This window comes from Hippoglossus stenolepis, chromosome 5 (genome assembly GCF_022539355.2).
Source record: "Hippoglossus stenolepis isolate QCI-W04-F060 chromosome 5, HSTE1.2, whole genome shotgun sequence".
Taxonomy (NCBI): Eukaryota; Metazoa; Chordata; class Actinopteri; order Pleuronectiformes; family Pleuronectidae; genus Hippoglossus; species Hippoglossus stenolepis.
In genome coordinates, this window is record NC_061487.1 from 15040049 (window position 1) to 15052146 (window position 12098).

The following is a 12098-nucleotide window of genomic DNA, read 5'->3' on the forward strand; positions in this document are numbered from 1 at the left end:
TGATATATTTATATTAAACTTTTTTTCATTTTCATTTCTAATTGTACAATTTAAGATAAAACATTTCTGCTGACAGTTTCTTGTTAGGTTCAGTCTCTCATTAGACCTGCAGTTTAAGGTCTAATGAAATTATTGTGAATATTCAGTTTAATTGTATTAAATAGGGAGAGAGAGAGAGAGAGAGAGAGAGAGAGAGAGAGAGAGAGAGAGAGAGAGAGAGAGAGAGAGAGAGAGAAGGGGGGGGGTAAAGAATCAGGAAATAAAAGCCCATTACAAGCGGTAAATTTTATTATGGGATAACAGCACATAAAGCACATCTAAAATCGATGTGTCCAATGCACTTTTAATAAAGGTAATATTAAAGGTACAGTTTCTAAGTACAATATAACAACATTCATATTAGAATGAAAAGTATTTAAAAGACAACATTAAATTTCTTATTTTTCTTTACAGCTGTATTTACAAAATGAATCAAAATACTTATTTTCATATTTAAGAATCAGACAAGAAGGAGCAAAACTACGTTTGTGAATAGACTACCTGCTAAAGAGAGTTCAAAAGAGCTGGATAAAAAGGTACATGATCATCTGTCCCCATTTTAACATCAGTAGCAAACGAGTGACTTAGAAATTGACAACCACACACTAGTTTCGGCTTTCCCATAATTTGCACGGCTTTTGCATGGAAAAAAAAAAGAAACAGAAAGAATCCAAATCCACCCCTGCTCCAAACGCCCTTCATGTAAAGTTACCCCGACCGACTGAGTGCACATTGAACACAGAACATTAAAGAAATCCAGATGTTTTGTATTTCCTCTTTTACAAACAGATGCAAATACTTGATATACAATGCATCAGAAAATCTTCTGTTCTCAGTGAAAATAAAATAAAAAAAGTTGATACAAAAACGAACAGAACATGAACAAATGCCGGATTAGTAATCAAAGCAAACAATCTACGAGTGAGCTTTTCTGTAATATTATTTGCGAGCATTTATTTGACCATAAAATGAAATTTCCCATTTGTGTTTCTCAGACAAGGTGAGGGATGACATGTACAGACCGTCTATACATTTAAACCCTTCCATGTCAGGCTTCAACCCACGATCCACACAAAAGAAAGAACCCGGGGAAAAAAAAACATTTGAAGCGTGTGAGAGTGAGAATTCATCCTCATGTACAAAATACATTGTCACATCATTACACGTTTTGGAAAACCACAAAAAAAGAGGAGACAATCAAAACCATGTATGCATCTTGTTACACCGAGAGGCACTCAGTGTGATACGCTGTGTATTATTGCAAGTATATTCTTACTGATATTTGCTACAGAGTGCAGAGACTTTGTCCTCAAATGGCGATTCTCTCATGTACATTTCATAAACACTTCACGTGGTGCATAACCGTTTCTGCCACTGGTTTGAAGGAACCACTGTTTCAGGGATAATCTAACAAGGGGGGGATTAACATAAGCATACCGAGACTCTGTGTAATGAAATCCGAGCACCGCTTCCCTGCATCAGGTGAAGAGCAATGCAGATACAAGAGAGGTAAATATTTAGTATCTTAAAACCTGACAAACTACAGTCTTAGTGAGTGGTTTTTAACAAGAAAGTAAGGGGGAGAAAACACAATACTGCCGTTTCTGTTTGAATATCATCATCAATATTTTCCACAAACCAGAGAGGCAACCTTAAACAGCTTGTTAATTAGCAGATACTAGCTTTGCTATACGTCAGAAGGAAATAAGTGCCTTACCCCAGGACTAGCACACTGATACAGGTACTGGCTGGGTAAATGTATCACTATCATTTTAATTACTCTTATTCTTTATTTAAGTCCTAATATCAATAATACATTAATATGCCATGAAATGAATGGGCTAATAGGGCAGCCAGGCTTAGGAATCAATACTTTGTTCACAAAATTAACTTACCTAGCACCACACATCAGGGCAACACAAAATAAAGGTCAGCACACCCTGTCCCTATCAAACTAATCCTAAAGGAGGGGAGCAAACTAGAAACAGAGTTATCATACAATATGGTGGAATTGATAAACAGATAAATAGTTTCACTGGGTAGGCCTTAGTAGCAGTATTTTCCTCTTACCTATACAGACAGAAGTTACAGAGCTACCTTATACACGTAATCAGTAATAACATTAAATATGGTGAAGAAACAGCGGAGAATGAGGGAGAGAGAAAGTGAGAAAATAAGAGATACAGCATACAGGCCATGTCAAGTTCTTAGTTCTCCACCTGGGAACAGAACTGGTCAAATATACAGATGAAACGTAAAAACATCCACAAAGTCAACAACAAAAATAAAACAAAAACCAAAAAAATAAAGTGATAAATAAGAGGTGTATTTACATGCAGATGTTCAAAGACTATTATGCACAAAAGAATCAAAAATAATACACAGACATATATTATTGCTTGACATTCGATTATGGCTAAAAGTTGCTTTTTTTCTTTTTAAAACTATATTCTTAAACGTATTTTTAATCATAAATCCTTATCAGCTGTGCTTTAGAGAAACGAGTTCTGTTAAAAATGTGACGACCGACTCATAGTTCTGGGTAACGCACACCGACACTCCTGCACAACTTAAAGCGTGACATAACACTCATCTTCACAATTTATGGTCACTGAGAGTCATTTTAACAATTTACAGTCCAGAAATCATGTGGCCGCGCCGCTGGAGGGAGGAGCCTGTTTTTTTTGGGGCCGTGTTTATTCACAGCAAACTGCAGACCTATGAATTGTTGAAGGCATTATGTCATGCTTTTTTTTTTAAATATCACCTACACCTATCATGGATGGATCAAGCTCAGCATTTTCCAAAACCTTTATTTAAAAAATAAAATAAAATCAAGACGTCCTCATCCACATAACCCTGTTCCTCTGTAATTATTAAAGCCTTGTCTGGGGTTTATTTTATTCACAAATACACACACACACACACACACACACACACGCACCCACACACACACACTCACACAAACATACTATTGCTTTTTACAAAGACAACAGAGCAGAGACAGAAGGACCAGCACATTTTACTGTATACTATACACTGATTGAATAGCACACTTAGCATCGACCCCTTGCTTAGAGCGGGATCTCTCAAGTGAGAATATACAGAAGGACATCACTTTACAGGCCTGTGCGAAGGTGCAGTTTATACTTGGACACAAGTGTTCATGTGTTTGACGACCATTTCCTGCCACTACCGCAGCCGTATCAGTACATAAGACGATGAAAACAGAGTAATGGGGTTTTATTACTTTTTAGTTTGCGTCAGCCGTGTGAATAAAGGTCAATTCAAAAAAGGATGATGACTGCACTGTAGAGACCCGTAATTGCAACACAAGGCATATTGTGTGTTTTCTATTGTAGAACATAGTACAAGTCGCTCAGCTTTTTAAACCTGAATTAAAACAAATGTTTCACTTCATGAGAAAGGAACCTCGTACGGAATCGAACAACTTTCAAGAAAAGCACATTTTCTTTATGCGAATAAATAACAGGAAATCAGCCTAATGTCCGTCTCGCGGTTGTTTTCTGAACAGTGAGCGTCGTACTGCTTGTTCGTGACCTCCTCTCTATCAGTCGAGGGCTCACAAATTCACAAAAGAGCTAATTACGATGCTCTGAGAGACAGTCGAGAGGAAAGCGAGCTGCTTCTTCAGTCTACCTGTTACCTCCCTGAGCATTCACACCTCCTCCTCTCTGCTGCTCCTGCCGGGCCGCTCAACCTGGATTGTCTAGCAGTGGTTCCAGACTGGGTTTCTCTTTTCTTTTTTTTTTCTCTGGGAGACTGAGGTTTGCTAGTCATATAGAGGGCTTGTGCATATCCAAATAGCATTGGATGAGAACAGAGATTATTACTTAGGTACAGCATATCTACTACAATCCAAAACACAAGAGATTTAGTATTGCATAAGAATATTTGGTTTTTCTAACAAAGAGGGTTAACATTTTTTTTAAAAGACCCTGATGACACCGTTTGAAACCAAATCAGATTTTTTTTTTGTGTGTGTCACAAATATGCTGTGTGTACTCATAAAACCACGGTTTGTGAAAATGATGGGGTTTGTACTTTTATTTTTTACAAATGAGATGGGATTTTTTTTTAACTTGGCGCTGTGTTGTTGATTTTTTTGTGAGTGGCTGGAGGCCCCCGTTAGAGGATCAATAATGTAAAAATCCTGAACAATTCAGTGATGAATATTCAAACGTTTCCTCTCATGGAACATTCCTGAACATAAACATAAACAAAACCTAATGAGTACAAACAAATGTCCTCTCGAACACAAAGCACAAAAAAAGAAAACTCTTCCCTGAGGGGTGACAGCACAAGGCATTAACACCTTGTACAAATTGCACGGCAGAGGAATGATAGTGTGCAAACAAAAACACAAAAGACAAAGAACTGGATCCTATGTTACGGTTGGTGACGGATGTGTTAACATGCTTTGTTGGGTTTCTAAAGGGATATAATATTTAAATTTTTTTTTAAAAAATTCTTTTTATTTTCCTGTTTTTCTTTTTTCAACGATATTTCTCGACGCCGCTACTGAGATTGCTGGAATGTCTTAGGAATCCATTCTACGTTACGGACAAGTAGACTGGAAAGCAGAAGCAACGACTACTGTTTGGCACATCCAGGGTTTTTTTTTTCTTCTACCACGTTACTAACCACACTGACAAGAAAGACACACTCAACGAAACAGAAGCACAACAACAAAGCATTCTGAAAATAGCACTTGTCCTAACATTTTTATGTTTCTCCCCTAATCGTACAAACAACAGCTAGTCTAATTATTGCAGGAATATAGTTAAGTGCTACCTGACTTCTTTTTCTCTCCCTCGCTCTTTTTCGTGGGTTCGTTAACCAAAACATGTTACAAAAATAGAAGCTTTACTACCAGACAAGGCTTTGAATATTCACTTTCCCTTCGCTGTTTTCCTCTGTGTCCTGTTGTGGCGTTGCCGGGCCGAGGCTGCGGCAAGGAGGCGGATAGAGACACTCAAAAATAAAGATTTAAAAAAACAAAACCCCCAAAATATTTTGAGAGGCTCATAAATGTGCTTTTAGGTTTGAAGATATGTGTCTCAATAGGCTGGTAACTAGCATGCTGTATCTTTCCCCTCCACTAGATGGACCAATTGGATTACCATCAATGTGTGATCATCCCAGTCCAGCCACATATTCAAGATTGATTTGTTACACGTGACTGAGATTTTCTTCACTCAGTAAATTATATTTTTTCACCATAAACTACCAAATGAAATATGAGGAATATATGAGAATATGAGAGTGAGCTCTGTTTTCTTGAATTTTACAAGGGTTCAAACAAATGCCGTTCAGTCAAAGTGTGTTCGTAACACAGAACAGGGTTGTTGGCTGTTATCGTATGTGTGCATATCACAGAGCTACACTGCTCTCGATACCTCGGAGTTAACAGGTGATTTGAGTGTCTCCACGCCGCCTCCTCACACACGCCTCTTTGTCGGCCCGCGAGCCACCACGCCAGCCCCCCTGACACGCAGCCCTAACACTTCCACACCAGAATCAGCTGTTGCTCCCAGGACTAGCCTCTGTGACCATGGTTCAACTTGTATTTCTTGTGCACATGCAACACATCACTAGGTAAATATACACGTCTTAAATTAAAGAAAGGTGTAAATAAAAGTGCCTTATCAATTCAACAATTAAGAATGGTCTAACTACTAATATCATACATGTTATTTAAAATAGATTCTATAAACATTACTTTTTTCTGTATAGTAAGTACTTATGACCATATACCCTGTAGTACATTATAAAACAGGTGGAATGGACCCTTTTCATTGTGTTGGTGCCCCTCGCTTCTCCAGGGCACCTGTCCAGAGAAGGATTAATAGCAGATGGCCTTACATGATTTCACTATGCAACAATGGTGGATGGAGTCTTTGACAGCTAAAATCATTGTGGTTTCATTAGAATTACCAGAATTCTATGTTTCTCTTTTTTTTTCTTTTTTAAACGATTGTCCATAGAGAATTGCCGATTGCATCACCATGCCGACGGAGCCTCCCCCTAAAGTTGCTGTGAGTTTTCATTCCAAGCACTGCGTTCAAAAAAGACACCACTCAACGCAAGAGAAACATGGCTGAACTTGACCAAAGTGTGCGCATTTATCAGGCATGTGTTCAAGGATGAAAAGAGAAAATACAAATTCTGAAGCAGTTTTGGGAGTGTGATCTGAAAAATAATACTGATGTTGAATCATCAACCTTCATCTCTGTTTGAGATGTCTTCAGCTGTTTTAGCGTCAATAGTGGCTCCTTAATTGTTTCTATGATTACAAGTCAGATTCACAATTGTAATGCAATAAATATTGGTGGAAATGAATGGGTCTTGAGTTCCATGTTAGAAATGTGCATAAAAAGGTCAAATTCAACCAGACAAAACTTATTTGTGCCCATCTCCTCTTCATGTCCCACGGGGTGTCGGGTCCAACTATAGTCTTCCACAGAGAACTAAATTCAATAAAGTAAACCTTGAGAATCAACTCCCTAAAAGCCCTCCCCTCCAATGTAAAAGAAGAAGTTGAACAGCGTGCCGTCTGTCCACTCTGGTTTGTGCAGGGCACCAATAAAGTGTCTCAGATTCCTCCTCCACATTCCCCTACGGTGGGCACACTGGCACCTGGCAGGGCTGCTACCCGTCAACGGGCATGGACTGCTCAAAGTCTGATCCGAACAACTCCTTGTATAAGGGGGGGAAGTGGGCACGCACAATGTCTGGGTATATTGCTTTGAAAGCTGTAAGCTTCTCTGTATGCCTACTGCACAGCGCTCGCAGTGTCGACACTTTGCATATCAACTGTGGAGAGAGAGGAGACAGGCTGTTTAGATTCACAGGGAGGCAAGGACATGGAGCAATGGTAGTGAAAAACATTCCTCCCTACAGTGTATCCCGTCTCACACAGGGGCAAACAGACTTGTAAATATTGAGACAAGCGCTCAGACACGAGGAGAACTTGACATTTCATATTACGGAGCTGGTACAATTGATAAATTGCCACTTCTCTGCTGATAAAGAAGACGTGTAACATTATGAATGCTTCCCCTGAAAACAGTTTAATCTAATGCACTAAAAGTGGTTGATGGCCTGTGGATAAAGATCCTAAACAATGGGAGATTACACTGCTACAAGGGTAAAACATTGTTAGCAGTCAGCCACTCTCTAGGATAATGGATGGAGCATGTTCCGCTTCACACTGTACCTTTGTAAGAATTCCATCCTCTCTGTGGTTCTTCTGCAGGACATGCTGGAGGGCCAGCTGGATCTTCTGCTGGAGTTTCTCCACCTTTACTTTCTCCTGGAGCCAGGACCGATCTGGAAAGTTAATTATCACAAACTTTCTGTTACTGTGAGACACATGTAGGTCACTTCACCATCAGGTTGGCTGGTGTGAAAAGTAATGATGCAGTGCCTCTGTTAATTGATAGAGGGGAAACCAGGAGGGCAACAGCGTTCTCTGTTGTGGTGAACGTGTGTCTACGTTTTTTTTTTTTTTTCATTGCACCGTGAGTGACACCTACCAGCAGACATCAACACAAAGGCGGAGAACAGGGCGATCTCATCCTCAGACAGGTGCATAGAACACAAGTTTTTCCCAAACTCGAAGACGGAGCTGATCAAGTCGTCACAGCCTGCCACAGCAAAGGACACACAGAGAGGGCTTAGGATGAGGAAGACCAAAGAACAACATTCACTCTTGATCTTTATTGGGAGAGAGGCACATAGGGAGGGAAGAGGATGGGGGAAGGAATGAAAAAGAACGGCATGCTGACAGCACATGGGAGCGTCTTAAGCAGAACAGGCAATGCTTTTACTGAGTTTTGCCTCCCAGACGAGTCACTTTTGGCAGTTGGGTGGTGTTATGCAAGCCAGAATGAGGTCACTATTGAGGCTTTTAGTTAAATCAATTATTGGGGATAGAGAGAGACAGACGGATGCCACCGCGGCTCGTGAAGCCCATCACTCTGCCTCCCCCGCTGCAGACCCCTCTGCACAGAACGCACAGGACACTGGGACAGACACACACACACACACTCACTCATAAACAAACACGCACACAGAGTTACAGGGATTGGCCAACTCACACTAAGAAACAGAATTCAGCATTTTTACCGTCACTATGGGACACATTTACATGTTCTTGTTCGTCAAAAGCCAGTTGGAAGTGCGAGAAAATCCATGGTGGAGACTCTTAGTAATGTCATGGCAGTCAAACACAAATGCTATTTGCTTTTTGCCTGAGATGTTTTATGTCAGACTATCAATGATGGTTTTGATAGCTCTCTCCCAAAAGACGCCCCGTCTGGCTTTATTTATTCCACAGTTACAGGAGCCATATGCAGCCGAGCCTCACTAACATCTCTGTTCTACCATAAATAACCGCTGCAGAGACAGCAATGCCAGGTGAGGCAGTGCTCAGTGTTTGTTTCCAGGCCTTCAGCGCGGAGGAGAGCAGAACAGCACACTCTAATTTTGGCTATTACACCAAGGAAGGGAGAAAGACACCGAAAGAAGACACAGGCAGGAGGAGACTTAAACACACACATGCACGCTCGCTCAAACTGGCACATGCAACAAACCCACTCCACTTACCTAATGACTTGAACACATCAGGTCCGGCATATTTTCCATCGAAATAGACGGTGTTGTTTTGCGAGTCAAAGGCACGGCACATTCTGACAAACACGACTTCCAAAGAGCCTGTGGAGACATGCGAGAACAAGATGCTGAAACTCAGCTTTGTGTTCTTTTTTTATTCTCTCTCTCTCTAACACTTGCACATCAGTCAGGGATGCAAAACACATGATCACGCTTTGTGCTATTCTTCAACAATGCGAGTAACACAACTACTTTGAAATAAGAGACGACTGCCATCAAAGGGAAAGAAAAAAAATCACCTCTGCAGATGATAATATCTTAACAGAAGGCTATTGTTCCATAATGACATGCCAAGATAAAGAATTGAGCTTCATTCAGCAGTGACAGTGCTTATTCATTCAACCTTTATTTAGTGACATAGGTAGGGAATTATTCTATCCTGTAATTTGTACCACTCTGTGGGAGTGAATAAGAGGATCAAGTAAAATGTAACAGAAGCTATTACTGCCTCTGAGGAAGATGCTACTGTTTTAAAATGCCACGTCTGACAAGGGATCTCAGTCTTTATTTCATTATTCATAGTGGCTGCGCTAATGTAAATAATGCCCAGGGAGAGACCCAGGAGAGGTGTTTGTTTTCTGTGTGTGTGCGAATGAGCGTCTCTATTTACAAGTAAATATAGGTGACAGTGTGCACACACTCATATCTGTGCTTTAAGTATGTCTTCATGAGCGCAGTACGAACAGGCAGACATCACTGGTGTCTGGGAAAAGAGAGGGAAATGGCAGCCGTCATGATAGGTATTATCTGGGCTCAGAAACACGTTGCTTATCTAATGCTGTGTCCATCTTTTGTGTGTATGTAGCGAACAGAGGAAAATAGAGGGCGACAGACAGACAGAGAGGGGAAACAGGCAGGGTAGGGTCTCCTCTCTGTGACACTGTCTGTGCGTGTGAAGACGAGGGCTTTGTGCAGTCAGGTCAGCTACGCCCTTGTGACAATGCCAGAGGGGGGCGGTGGTGGTGGGTGAGTTTGACAGCAGCAGACCATGTTGACAGGCTGTCATACCTGCTTTCAGCAGCACTATCTGATCGTTCTGACACAGCTCCATGAAGCCGTCGATGCGCTTGGCGAACTCCACCACATACTGAATGGCCTCTGTTATTTTGATAGCACACAGCTGCCACATGACTTCCCGGGGCTAAGAACAGAAAGGAAAGAGAGTGGGTTATCTACTGTAAAAGAATGTTTTTGATTATTGCAGCTGCTGCGGACACCGGCACAGACCCCGGCCCTGGTCAAGCTACCTTGCTCTGGTAGCTCTCCACCTCCTCTTGCAGGAAGGCCTGCCAGGTCATCTGCTGCAGCTCCTCCCTCAGGTACTGACATGTCTCCATGTGTGACTTGGAGATGTTCTGGGCCAGGTGCTCTGTAACACAAGCATTGTCAGAAACGCAGAAGATCACAGTCGAGATCTGGATGTTACTCACAGGGCTATGTGAAAGGGAAGACCTCACTGATGAAATATGCCACAGGAAAAGAAGATTTATTTACTGAGCCTTCAAAAAGGAGGAGAGGCGGATGCGCGTGGGCTTTTTTGACTGGGAAAAGGCTTGTTGACATTTCCTTTTACTGCCTGCAGGAAGCTCATAGCTTAAGGTTGAGGCAAAGCCAATCTAGTTATGACACAAATGCATGGAGAGGAGGAGGGGGTCCCACGTTACTCACTGAAACAAAGGTCACATTTTCTCTGAGAGAAATATTGAGTATAAGAATTTAAATGGTTTTGAAAACACATCTGTTAAAAGGAGTTCCTGGGCACAGGGGAGCCTAAAAAAATGATTTCCCCAGACGCCTGCCCTGCTGGATCCTGATTGGCCCTAATTAATGGAAACTAATTACAAAAAAGAGGCTCTTTTAATGAGTGTTGGAGATGAGTCTCCAACCTCCTGCTATTTTAAGCAACCTTTGTGTCGTTTGCCCCACGGTTGAGTTGTCCCCCCCCCCCTCCATTTTGCCGTCTCTCCTCTCGTCTTCCCCTGTCTCTCGCACTCCTTACCTAGTTCAGCCATGGACACGGTGGGGGATGTTTCTCCGTTGGTGAAGGAGCAGTAAGGGAAGAAGCCAGAGCCGGGGGCGAAGTCGCAGATGGGCTCCGGCTTGATGCCGTTGATGTCCAGGCCTGACTGGTCAGGGGACGGCTGGATGTCCAGGTAGAAGCTGCTGACCGCGGAGTCTGGTTTGGTGCCATCGGGGGTGTGACCGTCCATGTAGCCGCTGAGGTCGTCATGGAGCTCCGTGAGGCCATTGGCTGAGAGGCCGTAGCTAGGTGTGAGTGGCTCCGCCTCGCCAGGCTGCTGTTGGTGTTCACGCTGTTGCTGCTGCAGCCGGTGCTTCTGGACCTCAGCGTACAGGCTGTCTCGCTGCTTCTTCGACATGCGGCCAAACTTCACCGCTGTGACAAGCAAGACAAAATATGAGTGAGGATCCAGTGAAACATCCCAAACAGTTTGAACAGATGCTCCTGTATTTTGTATGTGGATACCACATGTGGAATTACAATAAAAAAGTTAAATAAGCCACCAAAAACATTATTTATTCTTCAGAATGCAATTAAAACCCTAGTAAAAGAGTCAATGACAAATCAAACAGTGTCCTTATGCAACCTCCATGTTCCTGATTCATTAAGTGAAAAACTTTCCACTGTGTGAAATCATCTCAACGGTGGGGTTTTGTGTAACACTCATGTCTGGAAAATGCTTGAAACTGTGGAGTTCCTCTGAGGACAAATCAAATGATCTCACAGTGTCGGCTACATTCTTATTCTTTTCATCAGGAAATAAATCATGGAGTCTGAGATACAATGGCAACAGTGGAAAAGGAGGCACATTAAATCCGTACTGGCTACAAACTGTGTAATACACTCAGGCCATTTTTCAATATGTGCACTCCTCTGACAGTTAATATTTAAGTGGTATGTTACTATTAGACCTACAGACATCTGCTATTAGCATCCTACTCCAATCACTAATAAGATAACATTTGAAAGAGAAAAAAGCAGGTCTTCATATTTCAGGGGTGATCATTAATAGCAGATGTTATTAGATGTAAACTAGAAGAGCATTCAGAGAGTGCAGACTCTGCCAAGGCCCAACAGTCCCCTTGTGAAAGCACATTTCAATTCACCAGATACAGATTTTCATTTTGGTCTACACTGAATTCCACAAAATCCTGGATCTGCCCCTGATCAGGATCTGTACCAACATTTTTGAGGATTCTTCCTTGGCCCATGTCCCATCCTTCCACAAAGTCACCGTCTCCTGTTTTAAGGTTTCTATACTAAACAGTAGGTCTTAGAATGAGACACCTTGGCAAGAGTTGTAGGGGCCTGGTTATGTCTGCCGTGTGTGTGTGTGTGTGGC

The 12098-nt window shown here is 41.9% G+C and overlaps 1 protein-coding gene across 2 annotated transcripts in view; it reads right to left on the bottom strand.

Moving 5' to 3' along the window:
- Positions 1-270: 270 nt before the first annotated feature.
- The window catches only part of roraa (RAR-related orphan receptor A, paralog a), a 181838-nt gene continuing 170010 nt past the window's right edge, over positions 271-12098 (bottom strand). For both annotated transcript variants that reach the window (XM_035156670.2, XM_035156671.2), the window contains 7 exons: positions 10736-11131; positions 9984-10105; positions 9745-9877; positions 8671-8778; positions 7599-7709; positions 7280-7392; positions 271-6876 (listed from right to left, as the gene is read on the bottom strand). In XM_035156670.2, the coding sequence (XP_035012561.1) occupies positions 6712-6876; positions 7280-7392; positions 7599-7709; positions 8671-8778; positions 9745-9877; positions 9984-10105; positions 10736-11131 (1148 nt within the window). In that variant the 3' untranslated portion in view covers positions 271-6711. The remainder of the gene's footprint in view (positions 6877-7279; positions 7393-7598; positions 7710-8670; positions 8779-9744; positions 9878-9983; positions 10106-10735; positions 11132-12098) is intronic.